Consider the following 27,126-nt stretch of genomic DNA (forward strand, 5'->3'; position numbering starts at 1 on the left):
ACTTTTCTGGCAAGGTTGATCATATCGTCTTCCAGGTAAACGTGTAAGAGCCATTATGTACTTTAGTCTTTCTTGATAATAGATAGCAGAGGTAGATTGTATACTGGTCTTGATATTAGGAAGGTTAATGCTTGACGTTCACCATGCTCTAGCTTGAAAACGGAGGCTGTCTTGATAGTTTCTAAATCGAAATCGTGCAAACAATAATGTGGCTCGTCATGCTACATTAGAAGGAAAGATGCTGAAATGAAGTCCTATTTCGGGAACATAGCGATCGAGATCCGAGTGGTAGAAGGTAATATCGAAAAGTGAGGAAAGATTTCCTTGTGATTCTATCTTACTTCTTCTGCTATTAGACTGGTATACACGATCCTCAAGACCTCCAAGTCGGATATGTTCGACTTTCACAGAAACGATGGTACTCTAGACCTTAAATTCTTACTCCGTTGTGAATTAATGAGGGGTACCAGAAATAAGTCTGATGACAGTCTTAATGTATTTTAAAGCACGTGTTCATACGTTTACGATTATATTTTGATATTTATAATTACGTCTATCGAGTATAGGATTAATACTTGTATCAGATGTAGATGTTGAATATATACTTAGTATTTTATCTAATAACGAACTTCGTATAAGTACTACATTAGTAGATATAATTATACTCTTTATATAATATACTATTATACATATATATAGCCTTCTATATCCAATAGGCTACTCCGACACCTTAAATGTTGATGTATTCTAATATATGCGATTCGTCTATTTCTATGAGGAAGGATGACTCGATCGCTATCAATATATTTATATCTCTATCAATCAAATCAGCTGAGCTTGGTAAAAGGACACTTTATCACTCTTCGTACGAAGAGCGAAATGAAGAAAACAAGTAAGTCAAGCAAATCCTCATAGAAGAACTTACAATCAAACAAATAATATGGTTGTACTATCTGAAAAAGCAAATTAGACGTGAAAGTAGCTAATGCTTACCTTCAATGTGCTTTTTGCATGAGTTACCGCTGAATAGCTCTAATTTCTGAGAGGCCTGGAAGCGGAATGTTCAGATTCTTGTATCGAAAGAATCCGTATATCATTAGCAAAAGTATATGAATCCAATCAGCCTGACAAGTTGATAAAAGAGAAATGGAGAAAATTGTAAATTAAAATAAAAAGAATGCTTTTGAAAGGTTGTCTGTGTAAGGTTGTGTATAATTGAATACGACTGAATTGAATGCAGATGATGAATAAAGTCCATAAGGATATGCAAGCAGAATGTTCGTGGCTGATAAGTGTAATGGCAGTTAAAGAGGCTATCATTAAAACGTAATCGGTAAAACTGATCATGCAAGGAGGGGCGTAAAGACAGCTTTTTGGTTGAATGGTATTATAAAGCAGCTTAGGGTATGTTGCATGATAGAGATGGTTCATTGCGTCACACGTGAAGTAACCATGTGGTTTGCTGTTGATTCGAATACTGGAAGGATTCAGCTCATATCAAGCTCAATTCCAATGTCCATACTCGTCTTGCCCATACTCTAGTCCTTCTTCCTTTTCCTGATCGTAATAGCTCCTGTTCTGCTGTTGTCATTCCACCTGAGTTGTTTGACGTATCCTCCGATACCACACTCTTTCCTGATTCTGAAACGGCTTGCTCGCCCTCCAATAATGGCAAGATGACGTCCACGCCATCCCACCAGCACTTTCTTGCCGGTTTTCTCCAAAAGAGCAACAACTTTTGTGCTGTGTTCAATTGTTGTTGATCGATTTCAACGTCTCCTTCGCCTAAGGTGGACGAATTTTCATTTGCGTTTGTACTCGATTGTGCATCTGATGCTCCCTTTCCTTCCACGTTTGGCTCATTAAAAGTGATTCCTGTTTTAAGCAAAACAAGCGCAATAGAAGTTATACAACATCTGTTTGGCTCCAAAGCTCTGAAACCCCAAGTATCATCACGATCGAATCCGCTCATACACAACATATCGATCAAATGCTGTTCAGCCATATTGTTTTCCTTATTGACATTCCTTTGCAATGCTGTAAAGATTTGTTTTCGTTCCAGTAGAGCTGATCCACATTCTTGCTTCAGATCGAGCAAAGCTGGCGTTGTGACCGTATTTGCTGGCACATCTGGCGTAGGATTGCCCTTTGAATCTGTTGATTTTCTTCCTGCTGAAATTCCGATGCCGTTTTGCAAGCTTTTTGGAGGTATGCTAAAGTATTCCAATTCTTCCCTTAAAACAATGATTGCTTGTTTGCTCATCAAAGGCATCGCTCCAGGTACACCTCCAAATGCATCATAGTCACCATCGACGCCGAATTGATGTTGATTTGCGTGAGATTGTGCAAATTGTGCTCGTTTGGATGGTTTACCTGGTAAACCATAAAAATCTTCTTGTGCTCCTTTGAAAAAACGTAAAACGTAAGAAAGGCAAGCTGGATCGAAATCGACCATATAAACTTCTTCATCATCATCTGCATCAGTTGCGCCTTCTTCATTTCCTTCTGCATTTGTATTGGATGATGGACCTGCTATGCCACCGGCAGTAGATTGTCGACTTAAAACGAGACCGTTTGGAAACAAGCATAAAAGAACAGATTCGGGCAGATTCATCAACATTGCTTGTTCGATGGTAAAGCGTGAACCTCTCAAATCTAGAGTCAATCTGGTCGCAGGTACATCCTCTATTGCACTTATGTCTTCCATTGTGATGAAAACGGGTCGTATTTGTTGTTTAGGGGTGATTTCCAATTTGTGTTTGTGACTTTTGAACTTGATACAGAATTGTTGAAGCTCTTGCCAGGAATTCAATTGATCTTGAAAGTGCGATCAAGAAGAAGGATGAGAATGGGTATTTGGTATATTCCAGAAAGGTGATACTAGGATGATGATAGAGTTGGGTATCTTTTGGGCCATGTTGTTTAGCTGGGCAATTTGTCGCGCGATTCTATTCAACACAAGTACGACCCTAATACATAATGTAGATTAGCGTTTTTGTATGCTGCACCTGTGCGGTGTATTGAAGCAAGATTCAAAAGGGCTGTTTGTAATGTATGTGCGCTGCGCGTGCGATTATGTCATCCAAACCAATTCATTCAAGAAGAAACGGAAGAACGAACCCCCACGCTTAAACGGGCGGCTTACTTATGAGAAATTTCCTTCATCAAAGCTCTGCATGCGAACGAACTGGTGCAGTATGACGGTCAACTTCGGCGCCGGAATCATCTCGGATATCCGAATTGATCGATGTACATGGAAACTTCAACGGGCTCTTGCAACCGAATCAAAGAGCCTTTACTTTTTCCCTTCCAACCACCACCAAAACTCTTTTCAAACAATTTCATCTTTCAAAATGGCCGTTTCTCGTACATTCATTCGTGGCATTCAATCCTCTTTTGGATCAAACATGTTGAGACAATCAAATTCAGCTTGTATTGCCTCAACTTCTCGTCACGTCTTAGGTTCATCTTCAACTTATTTGGGTAACGTGCAACCTTTTTCGTCATCATCTATCGCATCTTCCTCCTCCAAAGGCAAAAATGATCCCGCTAAAGAAGAAGACTTGGACAGGATCAAGATTCCATTGGAAAAATTGGAAAAGCTTCAAGATTCTGAAGATGTTGGTCACAACTTGACCGGAGGTAAAGTAGGACCACATTCAAAAAGAACTTTGGCATCCTTTTCAATGGAAAACAAAGTTTGCGTAGTCACTGGTGCAGCACGTGGATTGGGAAATTTGATGGCACGTACTTTGATCGAATCAGGTGCTAATCAAGTCGCATTTCTCGATTTAAACCAAGAATCTGCTGATCAAGCAGCAAAAGAAGCTGCTCAATGGTTCGAAGAACATGGTCAAGTCGAAAAAGGGGTTTTAGATACGATCGGTGTATCTTGTGATGTGGCAAACGAACAAAGCGTAAAAGACGCTTTTGATCTTATTCATTCAAGATGGGGTAGGATTAACACTGTTATTAATTCTGCTGGAATTGTAGAAAATTTCCCGGCTGAACAATATCCAACGGAAAAGTACCGTAAATTGATGGGTATCAATGTTGATGGCTCTTGGTTTGTCGCAAATGAAGCAGCACGAAGAATGATTGCTGATGGCACCAAAGATGGATCAATCGTTTTGGTAGCAAGTATGAGCGCTTCTGTTGTCAATGTTCCACAAGTACAAGCACCCTACAACTTCAGCAAAGCTGCCGTCAAACATATGGCATCAAGTATGGGCGTCGAATGGGCTCAATATAACATTCGAGTGAATTCTTTATCGCCAGGATACATGTATACCAATTTGACAAAGGTGATGATCGAATCTACCGAAGAAGGTAAAGCTTTACGCGACGAATGGGAAAGACGTACTCCTATGGGCAGAATGGGTTTGCCAGAAGATTTGAAAGGTGCAGCAATCTTTTTAGCATCTGACGCAAGCAAGTATGTCACTTCAAGTGATATCATCGTTGATGGTGGCTATTCTGCCGTTTAAACAAGCTTTCATTCCCGTAAGCTTTTCACATGTCGAAACGACAATTTATAGATAAATTCAATGGTTTAATAAGATTGCTCGAATTCATATCAGAACGTCCAATAATCAAGAGTCTCATTTCACCCTCTCCATTCCCTCTGGATCGGCCAGAATATTTGCCTCGCTTTCAGCCAAACTTGCATCATCTAGCATCGACGTAATTTCTGGAGCAACGACGAACTTTCGGTCGATTTCACCAATCGTTGTAGCTTTCTGTTGTTGTGGATCTAAGATCATTACTTGTTGTAAAAAGCTGGATTGAGAACCTCCTGTGACATCCATCACCAAGCCATTTCCGAAATTAAATTGTACCCTTCCATCACGATAGATGTCCAGTCGACCAATTTGACCTTCTTTTGGCTCTTGTTCCTCATCTTCGATACCATCCAAGTCAATCTCTCTTTTCGTATGATCTTCATCTTTCACCTTTGATGCAGGCGAGTCTCGCGGTGAAATGCCTGCCGCTCCTCCTCCTCCCACAGTATCATCGGCAAATGCGACCGATCGTCTTGGCTTTACATTGGACGTCTCCTTCTCTTCTAAAGTACTTCTCGCCTTTCCTTGTGTATGAGGCAGCTCAAATGTTGGAAACAAGGGTGGGAATTGGAACAAATAGAGACGGTCATTTGGCTCATCATCATCATCATCGAATCCATCTTGTCTGGACACGAAATCATCCAAGAGATCGTCCATTACCTCTTCCTCTTCGCTTGCACTAAGGTCCAGAGCATCTGCTTGGCGTGAATCTGCATCTTTACCAGGAATTGTGCTCGTTTCCCTTGAAGAAGTTCGGCTGGAATCCTTTTCGTCAATGCGATGCGGTGTATGGGATTTGGCATCACGTTTACGATCTTCTTTTTTGATCATCCTTGGCAGAGATTTGGGAGCCAATTCATCCAATTGATCAACATCTTCTAGATCAATAATCTCAATGCCTGCATCCTCTGGATCACTGTAGTCTTCTCGTTCCTTCTTTGTTGCTCGGTCAGGTTCGCGATAATCTAAGCGAGACGAAGAGGATTGCATGCCATCCATAGAGATGTTGGCCAATAAACCATGTCTGGGGCCGCCAGTGCCGCCAACAGTGTTTCCATTTCTACTATGGTCACGACGACTTGCAGCACCCGAGCCTTGAGCAAATGGTCCAGAAGCAACCATAGTAGCTTGACCACGAGGAGGTCTGGCTGCACTTCCATTTGGTCCGTTGAATCTTCTTGGTGGCCGGACGGTATTTGAAGTCTGTAAAGAAGGAGAAAGAGAAACAGAAGGTGTGCCATTTAACTTACTTGCAGGCGAGGCAGAGCGAGAAGCTGGACCGTCTGGATCTTCTTTAATTGGCCTACGTAGAGGCTGTTTTGGTCGAAAGAGAAGCTTTTGACCGGATTTTGATGGTCTGACTGACATTGACGATGAGGATGAAGGAATCAAAGATTGCGTTTGCCCGGAACCTGAAGCACTTCGCGGGATAGGCGTGACTGAAGAAGATGGCGTTCTAGTGCCGATCGAGGGTGTTGTATTATTATCATTTTGAGGTCGAATTGCTGGCGGGCGACCTATCCTTCTCGTCGGAGTGGAGCCCGAAGGAGGTGGTCTTTCCTGTGAGGATGACATGATAAGACAGTGGATGATGGTTGCATATGAGTATCGCTTGCATACAGGATAGCTTCATCTTCTGAATAAAGCAACGACCAAGAAAAAAAAAATCAATTCTTCGCGTGAGATTACTTAATCATTGCCAACTAGAATATATGCATTCATTCACTGGCAGTAACGATAAGAACATTTCGCGTCGTCATACGACCGACAGAACTTCTTCTTCCGGTTCCTCTTCTTCTCCCTATATATATCAATTCAGCATGCCATCCTTCTTGAGCAATGCAGAAATTAAAGATCTCGGTAAAAGTTTAAACACGGCCATATCTGAGAATCGCTCAAAGGATGCTCTCAAGATATTGGAGGATCTACAAAAAGGAGTGAAACCGACAGAAGAAGTGATTCGAGCGACAAAGATCGGACAAGCAGTTGCAAAGATACGTTCTGTCGATGATAAAAATATTTCTCAATTAGCAAAAGACTTAGTGCGAACTTGGAAAAGTAAAGTCGACTCACAGCGAGAGGCAAAGAAGAAGGATTCCCCCATCGCTTCTGCTTCACCTTCCACTGCTGTCGCATCGCCTGCAACGCCTGCTGTGCCTTCTTCAGGCAACAAAACGACATTGAACTTTGAAGTTCTTAATGATCGTACACGTGATGCATGCCTCAAACTAATCTTTCAATCTCTAGAGATGAATTCTTCCGATTCTCAACTGATATACGAAAGAGCGATGGCGATCGAAGCATCCGTTTTGAAAATTGTCGGAAAAGGTCAGGTAACGGGAGATTATCGTTCAAAAGTTCGTAGTCTGACATTGAACTTGAAGGATAAAAAGAATCCTGCTTTACGTGCCAATGTAGTTTCTGGATCAATCTCAAGCGACCAGCTCGTTACCATGTCCGCTGAAGAGATGGCATCAGAAGAGCAAAAAGCTGAAAGGAACGCATTACAAATGCAAAATCTGTTCAATGCAAAAGGAGCGGAAGCCCAAGAAGCGGAGACGGATGCATTCGAATGCGGCAAGTGCAAGAAGCGAAAATGTCGATATTATCAAAAGCAGACACGTTCAGCTGATGAACCAATGACGACATTTGTTCAATGTACTAATTGTGGAAATCGTTGGAAGTTTTCTTGAGAAAAGGGCAAATTGAGTCGGAAGAGTTACCAAATTGTACAAAAGTTGTATTTCTACCTTAATCATTTCAAAAAGTATTTAACTTCAAGCCATTGAGGATAAAGTATGGTGAAGTAAGGCCTTAGTTTCCAAACAAAGCTATAGGGAAGCTTTTATTAGATGATTTGATATTGTAAGAGTTCTTGTCTGATTGCTAAATGCCACTCTATGATACTTGACTCATCATCAATCACGTCATTGAAACACAGCTTCGGACCGCTTTGAATGGGCTGAAGAAGGGAGTTGAAATTGCGTTGATCTGTAGCTCTGCCTCCCATCTTGTTTTTTTGTCCTTCATCATCATCATCATCATCATCATCACTCTTAAGAATATGATTACAACACCCTTTTCCACCTCTTCCTCCTAGGCGGCATACATGCTCATATGCAAAGAGAGAGGAGGTTGAAGCAGTATTACTGATTCCCCCTCCTTATACGCTAGCCGTTTGCCCGCCCGCCAGCCAGCACAGCCCTTTTGTTTTAGGAAACAGCGAGCGCACGCATTTACAAAATACATTTACGCAAGCACAATGCCGGAGGATAAATACACAACTCCACCACCAAATAAGATTGGACAAAGAGGGGTAAGAGATAGCATCCAATCAACAAATCAAGAAACAAATTCACAACCCGAATCATCTCTTTCTACCACATCCACACCTACTCCTACATTTTCCACTCGGCTTAGCGAATTCACCATGAAGGGAATCGGAAAGTTTGTCAAACGGGCTCCCCAAATGATGGGAAGCAAAGTTGGTCTTTCGCAAAAATCAAATGATGCCGTATTCGATGACCTCAATAGGCGATTTGGAATCATTGAAAAGTATTCAGAAAAGCTGCAAAAAGATTCATCATCATTTCGAGATGCTGTCAAAGCGATGTTATTGAGCGGATCGGGATTTTGTGAACATTATGGAACCTTGTTCAGGCCGATGGGCAATGAGATTGATATCGAACGTGCACATCCTGAAGCAACAAATACGATTGTCAATGCCAGCTATTTTCAGCAGGCTTTGGATGAATTACGTGAACTTTTAACGCCTGAAGTTGAATTGATCGAATCAAGAATTTTACAGCCAGTTCAAGAATTCATTTCTATTTGCAAAACGGTTCGCAAAAATATCACAAAGAGAGATCACAAATTGGTTGATTACGATCGTCACAATAATGCATACACCAAATTGCGCGACAAGAAGGAAAAGACTCTCAAAGATGAACAAAATCTGTTCAAGGTTGAACAAGATTACGAAACGGCTGCTGCAGATTACGAGCATTATAACAATTTGATGAAGGAAGAATTGCCAAGATTTTTCGAAATGGCGACCCGATTCATGACACCCTTGTTTCATTCGTTCTACTACATGCAACTAAATGTGTACTATTTAACTTTGGACAAGTTACAAAACTTTGCCAATGGTAAGTACGACATCTCGGCAGAAAGTGTTGCTCGTTTAGAACAAGATTACGTTTCACAATTAAACGATGCTTCTGAACGATTAGAGGCATTGACTATTCGAAAACCAGCAATGCCATCAGCAAGGTTATTGCAACAAGCACGATCAAGTTCCGGCGCAGGATCTGGAAGCCCAACATCTACTTTGGGATCAAAGGCAAGCTTAGGAAGATCTGCATCAACCACATCCGCTGCGCCGCCGCCATCGTACAGTGCAGGCGGAGCATCTACCGCTGCTGCTGCTGCCACCACCAAACGAGCACCACCGCCAATTCCCGGAAAGCCTGGCGTTGCCGCTAAGCCGGCAATTCAATACGTTGTTGCTCTTTATGATTATGCAGCACAAGCAGAAGGGGATCTCACTTTTAATGCAGGAGATCGTATCGAAGTTGTGGAAAAGACCGCAAGCACTGAAGATTGGTGGACAGGAAGGTTGAATGGCGTACAAGGCGTTTTCCCAGGAAATTATGTACGAGATGAGTGATCATCAGTCTTTCTTACTTACGATTGGGTAATCATTAAGATTTGTCGTGATCTGTTCCTCTTCCTCTCTCTCATTCGTACGACAATTGCAGGTGTAGATTACATTGATAATTGATTTACTATAAAACAGGTCCAAAGGAGTATGAATGATGCAGTCGTGCTATTGTACAGATGTTGTCAAAAAGAGAGAAAGTGCACGATTACCCTCTCAAAGGTGGACGAGAATGATCTTGCATTGTAGTTGACGTAGTTCCTGAGAATCCATTAGATGGTGTTCGATATCGATTCAACTTTGTCATAAAATCGTTATCGTTCGAAGCTTTTTGTATTTGGATAGTGTCTTTTTGTGAAGAATTAAAGTTTGCTTTGACATTTACATTTTCACGAGGTTTGTTGGTTCGATCTTTGATTCGGGCTGGATTGAGACTTTGTGTGCTTGTGTTGAGAACGGAAGTGGTACTAGGTTGACTGGCTATCTTTTGCTGCAACCGCAAGGCCACCAAATCACTTGGCTTTGATGATCCGCCGGACCGACCTTGTGACCGATTCAAGGCATCTGATCCGGCTGCAGAAGAAGGAGGATTGATCGTACTATCTTCTGAAGGAATACCCTTCTGCTTAAAGCTTATCTCATCAATTGGAGTAGCACCAGCGTTCTTCCCGATAGCATGGTTATGGTGCTGACCAGCACTGAAAGCGGGACTAAAACGATCTCGAGCGTTTCGCTGACTTGCATTGAGTGTCATTGACGTTGGACCGGGAGCGTAGACGTATGCGCGATCCACTTTTGAGGAAGGCAGTTCTTCTGTGTTCCCACTCAATGTTTTCTCGCCATTGACCTGCTTTTCTTCCATGTCCGAGTTACGTCGCTTTCGTGTGACAGGTTGATCTTTCGACAATTTGGTCGGATGAGATTGCTTCAGACTGCCTGAGCTACTTGAAGGTGGAACACTGGAAGGCACTGTATCCAGTGCTTTATTTTGCTGGAACTGGGGTTGTTGTAACTTTTCAAGGCGAGCTTGCATTGTAGCAATCCGTGATAGCAAACGCTTATTATCTTTGCGTAGTGCAATCTCTTTGTCGTCTGCATCTTCACACTCTTGCGCTTTGATTGCCAATTCATGCTCTAAATGTTCAATCGTGCTTTGTGCAATAGATAAGGCTTCAGTCATCTCTTTCTCCTTTGCTGTGCTTGAAGTGTCATTTTCGCGATTTGTAAGTGTATTGATTTCAGTTTGCGCTTCCTCAAGTTTTCGATCTTTGACTGCATTGTCTTCCAATAATTGAGCTTCGAAGGCTGTCCAATCTCGTTGAAGTGATTCAGCCTTTGTACGTTCTTTTGCAATTTCTTCTCGTAATTCCGCGAGCAGCAACGCATTTTGTGCAACGATCTTTGCCTGCTCTTCCTCCTTTTGTGCTCTTTCCTCAATTTGAGCTCTACAATACTCCAATTCTTCTTTCATCGAGATGATCAAAGCTTGACTCTTAGTCTCATGTCTTTGTTTCTCTACTTCGTATCTCTCTTGTTGATCGGACAACGTAGCTTCCAGTTGACGAGCTTTTTCACGCTCCATGTCAATTACTGCCCTTTGCGAAGAATCCCAATCTGCACTTCTCTTGATGAGATCAGCAGCAAATTGGGTCATATCGATCGATTGAACTTTTGACATGGTTTGCCATCTCAAGCCTTCATCCTGAAGTACTTGTTGGTATCTGTCCAAAAGTTGAAGCAGATTCTCTATATCCTGATTGGCAAGTAGCTCATGATGAGCAAGCTTCTTCTCCATTTGAGTGCAAGATTCCTCTTGCTGTTTCGCTACTGAATAAGCATCCTCGGCCTGTTCTATTGCTATTCGCTTCTCTTCCTGCAATTGATGTACTTCAACTTGATGGCCATGATTTGCATCTTGTAATGACGTTTTGACTTCCAGATACTCTCGTTCCAAGACTGAAAGTTCATTCTTCAATCTGTCTCGCTCGCTTATTGCACTCATCTCTCTAATCTCTTGTTCAACTCTTTGAAACTCCAATCGGTTATCCAAATCTTCCACATACGTGATCAATTGTTCCATCTCATCTACTAAATCTGCTTCAAATCCACGTAAGCCGCCTAACGTACTTTCATTTCCTCCAGCGATTGTTTCATCACCGATCGCTGAAAATGATACACCTCCTGCTCCACTTATGCTAGCATCACCCACAACGGATTGCAAGCCAGCAGCCAAAGGCAGAGCTTTTTGCAGGGATCCGGACAACATTTTCAATCTTCCCTTGGCTTTCACCATCTCTTTCTCGCGCTTTTTGAGCGCTTTAGAAGCTTGTGATGATTTTTGCAGTTCTTTCTGTAGGTCTTCGACAAGGAGCGAATTCGTTTCTGCAGCTTTCTTCATTGTTTGATAAGCGATGTCCAGCTCTAAGTACGCTTTCACGATTTGGGCTGCTAGATCGCTGACTGACTTTGGCAACTCTGCTTTATTTGCTACACGTATGTCATCGCTTCGCCATTTCATCAAGATTGTACGTATAGATGTTACATCTTTGCCATCTTGAATCAAATTACGTATCCTTCCCTCTATCTCGTTGAAAGGCGAGTCAATTTCCTTGTCCAACAAAGTATGAATGCCTTGCAATTGTTTCTCCAGTTCGTTGATGTGAGCCTCACGTAGCTTCACCTCATCCTTCAAATCATCGCGCGCAGTTTCTAGTGATTGGATCACATGCTTTGTTCGTTTTTCGCTTGCCAAACGCTCATTGGAGGCAATCAGGGCTTCACGTTCAAATCGTAAAGATCTCTCTTTGGCAGCTGCGATTTGTTGATTCAGTTTAGTGATCAATTCGCGCGAGTGTTGTTCTTCACTTGCAAAATTGCTTGGATTTGAATCGGAGATTATCATTGTGCTGCCCTGACGTAATCTTTGGTTATCAGCCTTGAGTGTCGTATTTTCATTTTCCAATGAGAGTAGTTTGGCGGATGCATACTTTGCGTCTGACCCAATAGAAGAGGGTCCCGCATCTGCCATCACTTGTACATCATTCAATCGTATTTCGAGCGCCTTGCACTTTTCTTTCAATTGATCAATCTCTTGAATGAGTTCCTTTTCGGGTCTGCTCATGACATCTACTCTTACATCATCTTCCAATCGATCGAATTTGTTCTTTTGTGATAATTGATTTTTGGCTTTCGATAAAGCTTGCTCTAAATTATCACTGTTCAATTTGAATCGATCACGTTCATCTCGAATTGACTCTTGATTTCTTTCTGCTCGATCCAATTTGGCTGCATTTTCATCGAAAGAAGATTGAAAATGTTTCAAATTGTCTTTGAGATTTTTGTTTTCTTCTATAAGCTTGACTTGTGTATGTTGTAATTGCGATGAATGCATTCGTTCCTCAACGAGTTGTTTTTTGAGCTTGCTTACTTCTTCGCTTTCATCTTGCGAAAATTCCATCTTGCCGAAAGATGTCGTTCATCAAGTCTGATGTATCTTGTAGTGATTGATGAAATGTGATTATTGGAGATTTAAAGAGGCAAGAGATATTACGAGCAATCGTAATGATGATGGCTGCAAGTGTTGCTTAATTGAATGTTGACGCGGGAATTTAAAAAGTTATGGCGCGTTACGCTACGATTAAAGGCTTGCACAAGCTATGAATATGATTAAATAGCGCGTAACATCACGTGCAAAGCCACAAAAAAAGTGCATTCTTCCAAGACCAACAGATTCACCTCCATCTTCTTTACATCGATCATTCAAAGTTGGAATAATGGCAAACACCTCGAACGAAGCACAAGCTTCCTCTTCCAAGGTCACATTACAGCAACTTCCGAATCTTTTGGCATCACAAAAGACAAAGTATTTATTTCAAAATGATGAATCATCTGCATTGTCACCTTTCACATCTTCAAGATCAATCATTGATCCTTATGAGAGCATGTTGAAATCAAGACTCTCGGCAAAAATGAAAAGTGAATATCAAGATGCCAAACAACTTCCAAATTCTATTTTATCACAACAAGCGAATGCGAATCCATCAAAGCCATCGCAAAATGCAGAAGATACACGGATATTGGTCGGACAAAAGCGAAAAGCGCCTTCGAGTATCCCATCTTCTTTGACCGAAAGCTATATTGACGACCTTCAAGGAACAGGATACCAAACACACAATACTACATCCGCATTTGATCAGCAAATAAGTGAGCAAAACGGTGTTATTGCATTAAGAAGGCCGGATGAAGAGAATAAAACAAATACAACCAGTCAAAGTTTATTATCTTCTGCTTTGGTAAAAAAGAAGGATGCAGCAAATAGGATTGCCAAGCCGACCTTCCATCCTCAATGGAAACTTTCAAGGGTTATAAGTGGTCACTTGGGCTGGGTACGTTGCATTGCTGTTGAGCCGAATAATAAATGGTTTGCGACAGGAGCGGGCGATAGGATGATCAAAATATGGGATTTGGCATCGGGCGAATTGAAATTGAGTTTGACAGGTCATATCTCTACCGTTCGTGGCTTGGCAGTATCTTCTCGTCATCCATACATGTTTTCATGCGGTGAAGATAAGATGGTCAAATGCTGGGATCTGGAAACGAACAAGGTCATTCGTCAATATCACGGTCATTTGTCGGGTGTATATTGTTTAGCCTTACATCCTACTTTGGATGTTTTGATCACTGCTGGAAGAGATGCTGTGGCACGTGTGTGGGACATGCGAACGAAAGCACAAATTCACGTTCTTTCCGGTCATAAAGGTACGATTGCTAGTATAATCTGTCAAGAAAGTGATCCACAAGTGATAACTGGAAGTATGGACGCTACCGTTCGACTATGGGATTTGGCAGCAGGAAAATCGATATCTACTTTAACACATCACAAGAAGTCCGTTCGTGCTTTAACCTCACATCCACAGCAATTTTCTTTTGCTTCTGGTTCATCAGGCGGACGAAATATTAAAACATGGAGATGCCCTGAAGGCACTTTAATGAACAACATGACACATGAAAGTATCGTAAACACCCTCAGCGTGAATCCGGATGGCGTTTTGTTTTCTGGAGGCGATGATGGATCGATGAAGTTTTTCGATTATGATTCTGGCGTGCCGTTCCAATCCTCGTTGGATATACCTCAACCAGGCTCTTTAGACTCCGAAGCAGGAATCTTTTGTTCTTCTTTTGATCAAACGGGTACACGTCTGTTGACCGGAGGTGCAGATAAGACGATAAAGATGTACAAAGAAACGGCGTAAAATGATAAAGAATGTATTTGATTAGTACACTAGTAGTAGTACATACAAATTTTGCGTATGCTCAAGGTAGAGAATGAAATGCTGTTGTTACAGCTTGTAAACGATTGTATATGTTGAGTTGTGAGAATACATGCAAGATCTGTATCAGATGACATCGGAGGAAGAGAATAAGGCCCAAAATTGAAAAAGCAAGGATTTGGATGAGGTTGAAGCAAAAACATAATGAGAAGGTTGAACCAAGAATGAAGATGGGTGAAGAATGATGTTTGGTGACGCTCAAAAGTAGGGGAAAGTCCTTGTCGTAAAAGTTTGCCAGCGTAATATGAAAACAAGTATCAGAATGTGAAGTAGTCAATCTCATTGTTCTGGCTTTGACAAAAAGATGCTACCCATTCCAGAATACGAAGTTTGGGCCTGCCCATGCAAATTCTGATTTGGCGATTGTGCTTGTCCTTATTCTTGATGAAATTGTTGATATTGAAAATGCGGTTGGCGTGAATGATGTTGTCGAAGATGCTCTTGCAATTGTTGCGATTGCCGTGCTCTATGGAGGTTTTGTTTCCTAGGAGAAGGCAGCCTTCCTTCATGGATCAATACGTCACCAGTCGTCATTGAATTTGCAAAGGGTGATGTCAAAGGATCAGATGGCATACCCGAAGCTTGTAAGTTGTCAGTTTCTGTGAATTGATTATAGGGAAACATTATAGCTCCAGTACCACTAGATGCTGTGACAGGCTGCGCTTCATTAGCCATGCTAAATGGGATCTGTTGCTGCTGTTGCTGATCATGATCGACATCGAACCCAATTCCTGCATTTTGCATGTTATTTGTCGGATAACGTGCGCGCGATACAGATGATTGTTGCAAAGACGAGAATGGCTGTTGTGTTGAGGGATCAGAAGAGCCCATCGGAATAAATGACGGCTGATTCGTTAGTGTATCGTCTTGCCATTGATTATGCATGCCTGTCAAACTCATTGGTTGTGTCGATTGAACATCAAACGAATTCAAATCTGGAAATGCAGAAAAGATTGCCGAATTTGCGTGATCAGTAGTTGCGAAATTTTGTTGTGGTGGCATCATGGAAGATATAGACGCCCCAGTTGGCGAAGGAGACATGCTCATCGTACTAAACATTCCATTCGATTCATCACCAATCCGTAAAGCTCCATTTTGCATTCCCGCCGAACCAAAAAAGTCATTTTGTAATTGATCCTGCTGTCTGATTGACTGAAATGTTTGCTGATCTTGTCCATACTGTGGCGTTGAGAGACCAGAGAATGTTGTTCCTATTGCACTTCCAGGATAAGGTTCGTAGCGACTTCTAGCCGATCTAGAAATTGCGTCAAATGATCTCCTGGAAGAAGTCAAATTTCCTGAACCTCCAATTTGATGCGGTAGTGGTGGAGCTCTGATCGAAGGCTGTGAAGAGGAAGAAACGATTGCGTTAAGAGTTTGACCTTGTGTTTGGCCTGCCAAGGTCATTGCACGTCCCCTCGATGTACCACTTCCGAATGATCTTCCGCGTGAATGACCTTGCATCGAATGTGGTCTGGCTTGATGTTGTCTTCGAAACTGTTGTGCTTCGCTGCCCGAGCTTGTTCCTTCACCGCTGGATTCTTGGCCATCCTTTCGCGGAAGAAGGGTTGATTCATCTTCTCCATCGAATCGCGGTATTCCATCTAAACCATATCGTATCGAGGGTGGAAAACGAAAAGAAGTTTTCGTCAAAAAGATTGGCGAGATAGCCAAAGATGCAATCTCAGGTAAAGAAGAGGGCGTTCGTAATCGTCCTGAACGAACATCTTCTACTGTGTAATAGGAAATCAAATGTTGTGTCGAATTTTCTACCTGAATGGAAATAGTTTTCTTGCACAAACCGCCTTTAGCGAAAGGATAAGAAGTTGTTAGGCTTCCTACCAAACTTCTATCAGTCCTTGCATCATTTTGACCTATCACGCCCGTTTGGGCATTTCCAGAAGATGTTGAGTGTGGGGCAACATTGAAGCCTTCAAGCATCGAAAGGGATTCCCAGCCTGCATATGAGTCGGATGCCGCACTTGATGATCGCATCCGATTGGCTTCTGGATTGGAATCAATATTGGAAGGCGAAGAGAAAGAAGGATCTGCGAAGCCGATTGCACCCAAAGCAAGTGGATTGAGATGCTCTGTTGATCCGCTTGAGCTAGGATTTTGTGTAATAGAAGGTGAGCTGATATCTTGTTGAGATCCAGGTCTTGCTGCTGTTGTGTTTGTATTTGCTTTCTTCTCCACTTGACGATAAACGAGAAAGTTGAACAAAATTCGGCTTGGACTCCATAGAAGCCCATCGGTCCATCTTTTTATTCCGCTCTCTTTCTCATCGAATACAAACACTTGTCCGCTCTTTATCAGCTTTCGCTCATCATCACGTAACCTCCTCTTGACTTTGGGCATCACCCCTCGTCGAACACATTCAAAGATCAAAAGAGCGTCATGGGTAGTTGATCTTTTGTTTTGATAAGAAAGGGTAGATGATAAGGTGAGTGAGAAAGGTGCAAAGAAAATGGACAAATCATACAATACTCACACGTAGCCTTGAAAGGAGCTCTCGATAGTATCGGCCATATTTTCGTTGAACTAGTGTAATGAACCAACGAAAGTCGAGATCGAAGATGGAAGAGAGTGAGATGGAAAGGCAACATGATGAAAAGTTTGGGTAACGGGGTAAAAAAGAGGAACTAGGTAAGTATTCGGTACAGAGTTTACTCGTTTTACTCCGTCAATCAAATCACGTCACTTCGGCAGTGCATTCAGCCAAACCAAGACGACAGAACAACACATAATTTCGGCAAGAGCGCCAAAAGTGAAGAGCAGGCAAATGAACTTCGTCCAAAAGATGAATGACATACAAAGCGTACCGCTTTCATGGTTGCCATTCCCTCAATGTTGTCTTCATGGATTTCTTACGCAAATCAATACGGGGCGCTTCACATTCAGCCAACACTGAATCCTTTTTGACCACCGAAAGAAAGTTGAGGATTGATCATTATACTCTTCCATCTCTCTTCCTCTTCATTCTTTTACTGAAACTTACATTGCAAGATCCTTATATCTCCACCCAATATATGACTTTGAATGCTCTCGTCCAGGGATCTAGATGTTACCTTGCTCTGTGTGATGAGAAAATGCCGTTTGATGTTCAGCCAAGAATGCGTGCCGATTTGAACACGATCGCCGCGTATTGTTGCCGAAGATGACCGAATGAGTACCCTTGATTGGCGTCAGCCGAGAATGAACCGAGAGATCATTACAAAACAAAGGCGATGGCGATCCAAGAATTAGATGGATGAATGGGTGAAATGAGTTTGGATGAAAATCGTTTCTGTCTCGTTAATCGTTATCTTTGTCTCCTTCTTCTTTCGATCACACCGGATACCAGATCGGTCTACCAGTATTTGAGACTGAATCAATCAAGCCTTTTGAACTATTCACCAATGACGCAATGAGAAAGTTGAACGAATTTGCAAATCGATGATGGTCATGAAAAGAAGATTAAGAAGAATGTATGCGTACAAAACAATAAAAAAGGTAATGGATGTATTTTTGGAATGAAATGGTAATTGTACCCTCACTGTTTGTTGTTACTGTTATAGTACTACAGCAAAATGCATTATCTGAATGGCAGTGTGATGATGCCTTTTTTTTGATTTCTTCTTTTTATTTTGATCATATGCAAGCAAGGTTTGACTGATTCTATATAGTGAACGAATACAGGCTTTCTATCTTTTAATTAATTTGTATGCACTTTAGGACGTGCGCGTTTAAACAACAACAAAAAAAAAGATATTCTTCGCCTAGCGTCATGCAGTCAAAAATTGGGATCGGTCCAAAATGCTTGACAATGTCCGGTCATAAAGCTGCAGGAAATGATATAAGCAAATGCCCATTCATACATCCATAAAAGATTATCATAGATTTATGATTCGTCTTACCATGTAATTCTTTGTTTCTGTGTAAAAGATCAGTGTTATAAAGATATATTCTTGTACAATGTCAGTCTAATCGACTACTTAAAAAGAACAAAGGGAAAGTGGGAATTCACTATATACAATCAATATAAGTGTATATATATAAGCGACCGGTATACAATAAGCATGTTTATATAGGCTTTAGAATGTTAAATGTCTTAGAAAGTGGTACCACTTACTTCTTGTATAATCCCTTCTGCCTTTCATATATACCTTAAAACTTACCTACCTAAACCCAACACATTTGCCAATCCATTAGCGTGTGATTTAGCAATGATCCCTTTGTTGAGATCTTTGATAAAAGTGTCATGAATAGACCATAAAACTCTAATTAACGGCATTTTTACCTTGATCTAGATAAATGAAAACGGCAAGATGGTGTGTTTTCTAAATTGACTATATTGATGACCCTGTTTAAGTTAGTATGCGAATCGGCGTAATGCTCTGACTGTTTACCGCTCCCCCCCCCCTTTTATTTTGGGCAATTATTGGCTGTGATGGTGCCCAAATTTCAGAATGAATAAAGTGCAAAGATACTTTCTGCAGCTAAAATCGTTAAATAACTTTTCATCTTTCCACTCACGGCGTAGCCTTTAGTCAATTTGTCTTACCAACAACCAATTAAGGTTTAACGCTAATTACCATGAATGGATGCAGATTGTTGCATTGTGGCATCCTACCCGCTTACCTTCATATCGTACGAAATGCAATAAAAGCATTGTTCTTCTACTGGGGAAGGGCATCGGGACAAAGAGCTTTCATTTGGCTTTTCGGCTTCTATACTTGACATTCAATCGATTCTTGATCGCGATTATAGTTATGATCACATTCTATCTATCATTTGACTAATACATATGCCTCTACTACTTCACTTTGTCGAAACAGTCTCTTTGACTTTTGGCTTAATATCCTTGTCAACTTTATTCTCTAAAGCATTTAGAGCATCCAATGTTGCTTCATAAATGCTAAACACAATTCCTCCGCTCATGATCAATCGAACCAATCTAGGCGTCGTTCCTTTCCAAAAATTTCGTATTCCTTCATTTTTTGCAATCTGAACTGCACAATCCACAACGCCACGATATTGACTTGCCCTTTCAGATTGCATTCTAGTTTTAACAACGTCAAAAGGCATAGTTGTATATACTGTCACGATTCCTGCTATCGAACCCATTGCAAAAGTTTCAATCGCTCCAGGTTTACGGCCATCCTTTGTTGCGATTGTACGTAAAGCAGAATATGTTGTCAATCGGACTGCAGAATTGGCTCCTTGTCTCATCATCGTTGGACCAAGGCCACGATAAATGCTGGAGATACCTTCTTTACGTATGATTGCAGCAGATCCGCTGATGAGACCATTATAATGTCGTTCAGCTTTAGGTCGTTTTCCATCTTCAATTAAACGAGTTTTGATCGCCTCAGATGGCGTAACCGCAAAAGCACCTTCGCATAAGCCAGCTAAGAAGCCAGCAGCTATCGAACGAGGTAATGAAAGTTGTCCAGTTTTACTATCGGCAACCGCCAATTTGATACTATCGTATGATAAAAAACGTACTCCAGCTTTCAACGCATTTCCTGTAACCAAGGCCGAACAGCCAGCATATAAACCACGAAACCCATTTTGAGCCAACGTATTTCGAATGATTGCAATAGGACCAGGTGGCTTTTGACCTTGCGATGCAGCAAATTGTGCTTGTGTCTGAACACAGAAGGAAGAGCGTTGTATAAGCGTGCCGATGAAGATTTGTAGAGCATAGAATATAGGTCTGAGATCAGGTTCCGACCGCCGGCTAGACAGAAACACAGCTCTGATCCCTATTTGTATCTGTAATGATAAGACCATCATCTCTCTTTACTCACTTTAACGAACTCGGTAGGATAAGTGACAAAACCCTCAATTGCACCTGCAAGAGCACCTGCAAATAGTGAATTGAATGGCTTTTCTTGTCTCTTTTTTGAAGCCATTGTTTGAATTTAGTTTGAAATGAAGATGGTGACCAGATTGAAAGACGATAAACCTTCTTGTCGTCCTTTATTCCGTTAAGCCCGTTCCTCTTCATAAATTCAAGTGCTCGGAAAAACGTGATTGCAATCGCGCATTAGCGCTTTTTTGAATCTGTCAAGAAGAAATGTTAAATTTGAACTCTTTCCTTCTTCACACGACATCTTGTCATCAAAACAAAATAATGTCTGTCACAGAAAAGGAAAAACAAATACCATCTGAAGAACAAGTGGTTGAAGCATCTCGAATCAAATTGAATGAGCTACCTACTTTAGGTATAGCAAAATTACTAGCACAATTGCAAACGGAAAATCAATGGTCTCTGAGCGAAAAGAGATTAAAAACAATATTAGTCAAAGCTAATTTACGTCAATCAAAACCTTCAACGAACGGAAAACAGGACGACGTACCTTCACATGTACCCTTATCCCATTTGGACGCATCTCTAAACATTTCAGATGGAATCAAAGCCGTTTATTTTGATCGTATAAAAGGTAAAGGATTGATTGCCGATCGAGATTTCAAGGAAGGACAAACGATCTTCAACGAAGATGCTTTCGTTGCTTCTGCTCCTTCACAAGCTATGCGTCAAGTGGAACAAGGCGAATTATGTGCAAGTTGTTTCGCTCCTTTGGCCGGTTCATTGGTCGTTCGATGCGGTCAAAAAGATTGCGAATCACGCTTTTGCACAAGACTATGCCAAATTAGAGCACAATCTGCACATCATGCCATCCTTTGTCCAGGTCTAAACCCCTCCATAAAGCCTTTCAATAAGTTTTTATCAATACAAAAATGGCTTTCGCTTGCAATTGTCTCAAAAACGTTGGCAAAGATCTTATTGACACACTCCAATCACGCTCCGGCCAGTTTAAATACGTCACAAAACAACAAACGAACAGAGGAACAACCCAAATCGTCGCTTGAAGAGATGATGTCTCACTTTGATGCCTTCGCTACCGTTTCGGAATTGGAACGAAGAGCACGTAATCCTGGATGGGAGGTGGAACGATCAGCGTTTTTGACCAGTATGCAAGAAGCGCATTCGTTGTTGTGCAAAGGATTGGATCCACGAATAGAAAGGAAAAAGTGGCCGCTATGGAGAGATTTTCCAGTGGATGTTGCGGAAAGGTTGTTTACTTGGGACAACTTTGTCTTGCTGTTAGGCCGTGCGAATATCAATACCGAAGCACAAGGAGGAATGTATCTCGTCCATAGTCATTTAAATCATTCTTGTTTACCAAATGTATCCATTCGTCATCCGCCCTCAAGACATGGAGTACGTCAAGCAACAAAGATCACAGCTTTGGCCAAAAAGGATATCAGAAAAGGAGATGAGTTAGTGATCACGTATCAAGATCCATCATTGGAATTATCAAGAAGGAGGATGTTACTTTGGCGAGAATATATGTTTGGTCCGTGTGAATGTCAAAGATGTTTGGATGAATTGAACGGTATGGATGAAGAAGAAAAGAAAGAGATGGAAAGTGGATCATGGAAAGTGGACGTGAATGAAGAACAAGAGATCCAAAAGCGAAAAGAGCATGCGGATATGCTAAATCAATTGGAAAAAGAAAGAAAAGACAAATTACGATCAGAAGGGAAAGATGTTGAAGATGAGAAAGATATGAAAGGTATAGAAGAGGAATTACGTACCCATTTAGGTTTTTGAGAGGAGAAGAAGATTGGACGCATTCATAGTCACAACATGTACACCACCACATATACCTTTTCGGCGCCGAAGATTGTTTTTTAATCAAAATCAGAATAGAAATCAATTGATCATTTCTATTAAATCTTACGTCCGTGCGCTGCATGACATGACGGCAATTCAATTATTCCCCTCCTTTCTTATGAAGACTTCCTTCCGGTGATATTTTCACCTTCTTCCCATCAAATCGCGCATAAAATCAGTCTTTATTGCATTGCTGAGCAAAACGGAAGATTGGTAAAAGTACAACTCAGAATAAAGGCACTTGCATTGAATGCTTTTTTCATTTCAATCTTTCCCTTTCCTACATCATTTTCATTTGATTTTAACTTGATCATGAATGAACAAAAAAACGAAAACGATTTCATCTCACCTGAAATTCAAAATAATCAATTGTCAGATGAATGCATCTCAAATGCTGACAGAAACGATGCAGAAGTGAAGGATATGGTCAATCAATTCATTCTTACCCAAAATTCTCAAGATAATCCGATCAATACCGTTGATGATAGTGGCTTGGACTTGACAAAAGGGAAATTGAGCATATTTGAAGACAAATCATCCAAAGAGAAAGAACGCTCATACGATAATCAACATTCGGCACACACTCGATACCAAAGTCCCCAATTGATCGAAGAAGAAGCTTCCATCGAAGCTGAGGAAGATGCATACAACGTTTTTCAAGTACGTGATGCAGTTGAAGACTTAGACGAAGGTCATTCACAACCTGTGTCATTTGCTTCTTCAGAAAAGGTGCAAAGTAGCGCTCATGGAGATGGGATCGAAGAAGACGAGGCATCTTCAAATGATTCAACAGACGTGCAAATTAATTGCCGTAAAGCACAAAAAGCTGATACACCATTAGCCATGGAAGAAGATTCGGAGCAAGGTATGCTCATCAAAGGTGTTCAATCCATCAACTCCTATTCTTCCACAGCCACCTCTGAAATTGAAGAAGATGACGAAAGCTCGCATTCTGAGACTGAAAATTTGGAAGAGCAAGAAGATTCCTCGTTGGATCAAGAGAACGAACAGGAAAACTGGACTTTACCAAACAGTCGAGGCAAGAAGCGCGCTCAAAGCGACGTAGCACATGATGACACAGACGGGCACAGTAAGATCAATCCCATTTTCTGCATTGACAATGAAGAAGCGAAGGCCAAATCGACTGCATTGCGCATCGTGAAAGGAACTCAAAGACGAGATTACTACCCTGATTGGGTAAGTGAAGGGCTTCATGCCTCCCTAGATGATTGGGATCGAAAGCCAACGCAAGCGCAATTGGAATTGCTTCAAGTAGCAGTTTTGCAGAGTCCGACTGATGTTCCAGTTCTTTTGCAACTGTTTCAACACGTTTTTGGACCCTATGTATGTCACGAACACCATAATGATGTGTTGCAAAGTATGCAAAATCTCTGTAGTATTCGTGGTCGCCTTCAAATCTGGCCAATCAAAAGCAGAGCTCGTAGCCCTGCTGCAGTCGAGCTGTTCAGGACGGATGAGTTCATCTACATCTATCTCAGCTCATTTGCCAGCTCTGCAGAATTCTTCAATTACGATTGTTGGCTGCAGGAAACTTACCCTGAAGGCGTTGTGCGTGCTATGGATCAAAGGATGGCTAAATTTTACGGCAAAGAATCAGCCTCTGGATATGATTATTGGGCATTTGCAAGAGCAAAGTATTTGGATGAGTTCGGTGATCGTCCCATGAAGCCAGAAGATCTGACGGTTGACGAACGTAAAGAATGGATCCAAGATTTGGAATATTGTACGTCATTTACAGAAGCAACAACTGTGACTGAAAACGTTTTTGGTCCTCTCATGGAGTTTAAAGATCTTCCTGCGCCAAAAGTGGATATCGACAGATATTGGAGTCCATGTGAATGCAGTATCTGTCTGCGATCGAACAAAAGAATCAAGTTGGACAACGTAAAAAACGACTCTGACACCTTTGCCATCTAAGGATGAGACTAAATCGCTATTCACCTCATCAGAATGGCAGGATCTGTTCATGAGATAATCAAGCGATTATTGGTTCGAAGCAATTGATTGACAAATATAATACATGATAATTGTAGATTGTATACGAAACACCGAGAGAACCAGCATAGCAAGCTAGGCATCCAAGTACACACTGTATGTAGACGAATTCACTCGTTCGATTGTCCTTGCATGCGTGCTTTGAAAAGTGAAGTCTTTTTTGCAGTTTTGGGCGGATTCTCTTTGTGAACCGAAGTAGATAATACCTCGGGAGGCTTATGCTCCGTAGCCGATTGTTGCTTCATGCCTTCTTCTTTGTTCAACTCTCTCTGTTCTAGTCTAGCACGCATAACATTTTCCAAACGGTCCTCTTCTTCATCACTTTGACCGTCAAGTTCAATTTCATTTGCGGAAGTGGGGATCGTTCCATCTTCTTTTTGTTTAGGAAAGCGAACGTTAGCCAAAGCAGGAATCAGCATGCTAGGACCAACGTTGTGTGCATTTCGTAAAGCAGCGCTCGGATCATCGGTGCTAGACGATGATCCTGTCCCTAATTCACGAGAGGTTGCTTTCTTACCCATCATTGCACGATGTAAACGTTCTCTTCGGAATCGGCTCATATTTGCGTTCTGATCAGCGCCTTCCTCGATCAAGCTCAAATCTTGTCCGTCATTTAATCCCTCCATATCATCGGTTGGCATTGAGCTTTCTCCGCTCTTCTGCCCTTCGGATAATTTGCTCGGGTGAAATCCATTTTGCTGCATCAAGCTGGCCTTGATCCTTTCATATTCTCTTCGCAAGTCATCATTATTTATTTCACCAGCATCAGAATCAAATTGCGGCGGAACGATTGCTTCCACCATGTCATCGCTATCGAAACCTATATCCGGATCTGCATCCTCATCGGAGAAGTATCCTAAAGCGTCTACCTGGTCTTCGTCCAGCTCTTCATCGTACACTTCCAAGCCCAATTCAGCCATCACATCATCTTCATCGCTATTATCATCATCTACGATTCCGGCCATTGGATCATTTTGAAATTTATTGGTAGCTTCTGTGGCTGCCGTACCAACTTGAACATCAACTTTACCATCATTTGTTTCTCCAAATCGCACCTTGCTCATCTTTGCCGATCCTTCATTTTCGGTGTGGATGTCGTTAAGTTCGTTCGAAATCGTTCCTCCTCTTTTTCGTGCTTCTAGTTTCTCTGCAAATGCTTTGCTAGGCCGAGCATGAGGAACGCTTGGCGTGAGACCTTGCTTTATCCTTTCTTCCGAGATGATCTCATCTCGATTTGTCGCTCTTTCCAAAGCAGATATACCTTGCGTGGTTTGGGGACCGGCGGGTAAAGGTGGTTTTGTGTATTGTTTGGGCTTAACGTTCAAGAATCCCATTTTGAATGCGCTTGAATCTTTTCTCGACTTTGACGAGGATGGCAATGCAGAAGTCTTACCTGGCGCATGTTCGATCACTTCCTTACGAACAGAAGGCACACCATCCGTGGCCTTGCCTGTGGATTGATATTTTGCATTCGCTTGTTCGGTTGATCGTCTTGCTTCATCTTCTTGTGCTTTCATGCTCTGTTTTATGGACTCATATTGAGGATGACCTTTGATCGAATCGATTCCCAATAATTCAACGATCATTTTGGCTTCTTCTTCGTTTCCTTCATCTTCAACATCACTTCCGATCTTTTTTGTTTCACGTATCGATCCAACCAATTCCTCTCGTACACTTTTGCTTTCACGAACACCTTCTGGACTTTGAATACGAACGCTCTTTTTCTTCTTCTTCACTTTACCGCCAATCTCTCCACTTCTTGACATTCTTTCATCGGCATTTGTCATTTGATCTGCCATACTGCCCAATGAGCTCGTACTAGCACTCATATTATCATCGGCGGCCATCCAACGTACTTGTTCGATCGGATCACTGCTATGCTCCGCTGCTGGACTGCTAGGATTCATATTCAAGAAACCTTTACGGATACCTGAAGCACCAAATTTTGGATCGGGCGATACATTGTGAAATGTATGTTTCAAGACTGATTTTGATGGCAATGGGCGATCTGCAGATGAAACACGGGTATGCGAACTCTTTTGAGAATTTTGTTCGGTTTGAAGGTGTTTTTGGATGACGTTCTCTTCCCCTTCATCTTGTTCAAGCTGATTCAATATGGAATTCATCCATATCTTTCTCTCTTCTTTACTCTTTTCCTCTGTAGGTCGGAAAGTTTGAACTACACCTTTGCCAAACCTATCATCCTGTTCTGCTATCTGTTCTGTAACATTGATAAACGGTAATCCTTCTTCATTCAAAGTTTGTCCGTTTTCGTTTATGATTTGATCATTCTCGTTCATTGGCGCAACATGTAAGGCAATGCAAGATATAAGAAGATTGAAAGATGGTGTTCAATTCGATCTCCGTTTCATTTGATTCACAAGCTGAGTGGAGAATTCCATTAGTCTGAGCACATCACACAAAGAGAGGTATCACTGACACACACACACACACACGTGTAAATAATATTCTAGCCCTGCCCTGCCTGCGTTTTGCGTGCGCACGCTGCGCCAAGCTATTTGTCCAGTTCTCAATGCATACAACATTCACTTTCATGTCCAACGGACTATCCCAAAATAACCATCATCGCACCGTTGAAAGTCCATCTGACAGTCTTTGATTATCTACTCTGCATGCATGATTGACACAATGGAAAGGGCAAGAATCTTCTTCTTCAACTCTATGGACGGGTAGAACATATGTGGAAAGTTATTTTCAGAACCAAAGTATAAATGACATGTTGCACGTCCTTCTCATCTGACAGGCCTGACCCAATAAATCAGCCTCGATATCTCACTATTGCAAGGCTCGTTTGCTGAATTCCTTTTCGATATCATATCTGCCAGCACCCACAATTGCATGAATTTGACAAGTTTGCAGAATGTATGCACC

General features: G+C 41.6%; 12 protein-coding genes across 12 annotated transcripts; 6 read left to right on the forward strand and 6 right to left on the reverse strand.

Annotated features, from left to right (window-relative positions):
• Positions 1–1,077: 1,077 nt before the first annotated feature.
• Positions 1,078–2,980, reverse strand: FA14DRAFT_139192 (uncharacterized protein). Its single transcript, XM_025497074.1, has one exon. It carries the CDS (start codon positions 2,705–2,707, stop codon positions 1,493–1,495), a length of 1,215 nt encoding a protein of 404 aa, XP_025352693.1. The 5' UTR covers positions 2,708–2,980; the 3' UTR covers positions 1,078–1,492.
• A 427-nt stretch (positions 2,981–3,407) lies between these two features.
• Positions 3,408–4,487, forward strand: FA14DRAFT_126841 (NAD(P)-binding protein; the record flags this gene model as incomplete). Its single annotated transcript, XM_025496762.1, has 1 exon — positions 3,408–4,487. The coding sequence occupies one exon, from the start codon at positions 3,408–3,410 to the stop codon at positions 4,485–4,487; it is 1,080 nt and encodes a 359-aa protein (XP_025352694.1).
• Positions 4,488–4,544: 57 nt separating this feature from the next.
• Positions 4,545–6,278, reverse strand: FA14DRAFT_87847 (uncharacterized protein). Its single transcript, XM_025503031.1, has one exon. It carries the CDS (start codon positions 6,135–6,137, stop codon positions 4,602–4,604), a length of 1,536 nt encoding a protein of 511 aa, XP_025352695.1. The 5' UTR covers positions 6,138–6,278; the 3' UTR covers positions 4,545–4,601.
• A 49-nt stretch (positions 6,279–6,327) lies between these two features.
• Positions 6,328–7,407, forward strand: FA14DRAFT_139197 (transcription elongation factor). Its single transcript, XM_025497075.1, has one exon. The coding sequence runs from the start codon at positions 6,383–6,385 to the stop codon at positions 7,253–7,255; it is 873 nt and encodes a 290-aa protein (XP_025352696.1). The 5' UTR covers positions 6,328–6,382; the 3' UTR covers positions 7,256–7,407.
• Positions 7,408–7,843: 436 nt separating this feature from the next.
• FA14DRAFT_87852 (BAR-domain-containing protein) lies at positions 7,844–9,331 on the forward strand. The gene is made up of 2 exons (XM_025503032.1): positions 7,844–7,878; positions 7,983–9,331. The coding sequence occupies exon 2, from the start codon at positions 7,993–7,995 to the stop codon at positions 9,229–9,231; it is 1,239 nt and encodes a 412-aa protein (XP_025352697.1). The 5' UTR covers positions 7,844–7,878; positions 7,983–7,992; the 3' UTR covers positions 9,232–9,331.
• FA14DRAFT_87862 (uncharacterized protein) lies at positions 9,116–12,811 on the reverse strand. Its single transcript, XM_025503033.1, has one exon. It carries the CDS (start codon positions 12,677–12,679, stop codon positions 9,431–9,433), a length of 3,249 nt encoding a protein of 1,082 aa, XP_025352698.1. The 5' UTR covers positions 12,680–12,811; the 3' UTR covers positions 9,116–9,430.
• Positions 12,812–13,163: 352 nt separating this feature from the next.
• Positions 13,164–14,474, forward strand: FA14DRAFT_127263 (WD40 repeat-like protein; the record flags this gene model as incomplete). The annotated part of the gene is made up of 1 exon (XM_025496788.1): positions 13,164–14,474. The coding sequence occupies one exon, from the start codon at positions 13,164–13,166 to the stop codon at positions 14,472–14,474; it is 1,311 nt and encodes a 436-aa protein (XP_025352699.1).
• Positions 14,475–16,130: 1,656 nt separating this feature from the next.
• FA14DRAFT_116026 (uncharacterized protein) lies at positions 16,131–16,958 on the reverse strand (the record flags this gene model as incomplete). The annotated part of the gene is made up of 2 exons (XM_025496149.1): positions 16,131–16,426; positions 16,619–16,958. Coding segments are annotated over 2 exons (636 nt in total), but the record flags the coding sequence as incomplete, so codon positions are not given.
• A 2,132-nt stretch (positions 16,959–19,090) lies between these two features.
• Positions 19,091–20,449, reverse strand: FA14DRAFT_169150 (mitochondrial carrier; the record flags this gene model as incomplete). Its single annotated transcript, XM_025500188.1, has 2 exons — positions 19,091–20,183; positions 20,345–20,449. 2 exons carry the CDS (start codon positions 20,447–20,449, stop codon positions 19,353–19,355), a joined length of 936 nt encoding a protein of 311 aa, XP_025352701.1. The 3' UTR covers positions 19,091–19,352.
• Positions 20,450–20,647: 198 nt separating this feature from the next.
• Positions 20,648–22,326, forward strand: FA14DRAFT_162523 (uncharacterized protein). Its single transcript, XM_025499648.1, has one exon. The coding sequence runs from the start codon at positions 20,671–20,673 to the stop codon at positions 22,153–22,155; it is 1,485 nt and encodes a 494-aa protein (XP_025352702.1). The 5' UTR covers positions 20,648–20,670; the 3' UTR covers positions 22,156–22,326.
• Positions 22,327–22,353: 27 nt separating this feature from the next.
• On the forward strand, positions 22,354–24,250 carry FA14DRAFT_87947 (uncharacterized protein). Its single transcript, XM_025503034.1, has one exon. It carries the CDS (start codon positions 22,531–22,533, stop codon positions 24,154–24,156), a length of 1,626 nt encoding a protein of 541 aa, XP_025352703.1. The 5' UTR covers positions 22,354–22,530; the 3' UTR covers positions 24,157–24,250.
• On the reverse strand, positions 24,229–26,598 carry FA14DRAFT_175198 (uncharacterized protein). The gene has a single exon (XM_025500582.1). The coding sequence runs from the start codon at positions 26,532–26,534 to the stop codon at positions 24,345–24,347; it is 2,190 nt and encodes a 729-aa protein (XP_025352704.1). The 5' UTR covers positions 26,535–26,598; the 3' UTR covers positions 24,229–24,344.
• Positions 26,599–27,126: the final 528 nt, after the last annotated feature.

Source organism: Meira miltonrushii (assembly GCF_003144205.1).
Source record: "Meira miltonrushii strain MCA 3882 unplaced genomic scaffold FA14scaffold_5, whole genome shotgun sequence".
Lineage (NCBI taxonomy): Eukaryota > Fungi > Basidiomycota > Exobasidiomycetes > Exobasidiales > Brachybasidiaceae > Meira > Meira miltonrushii.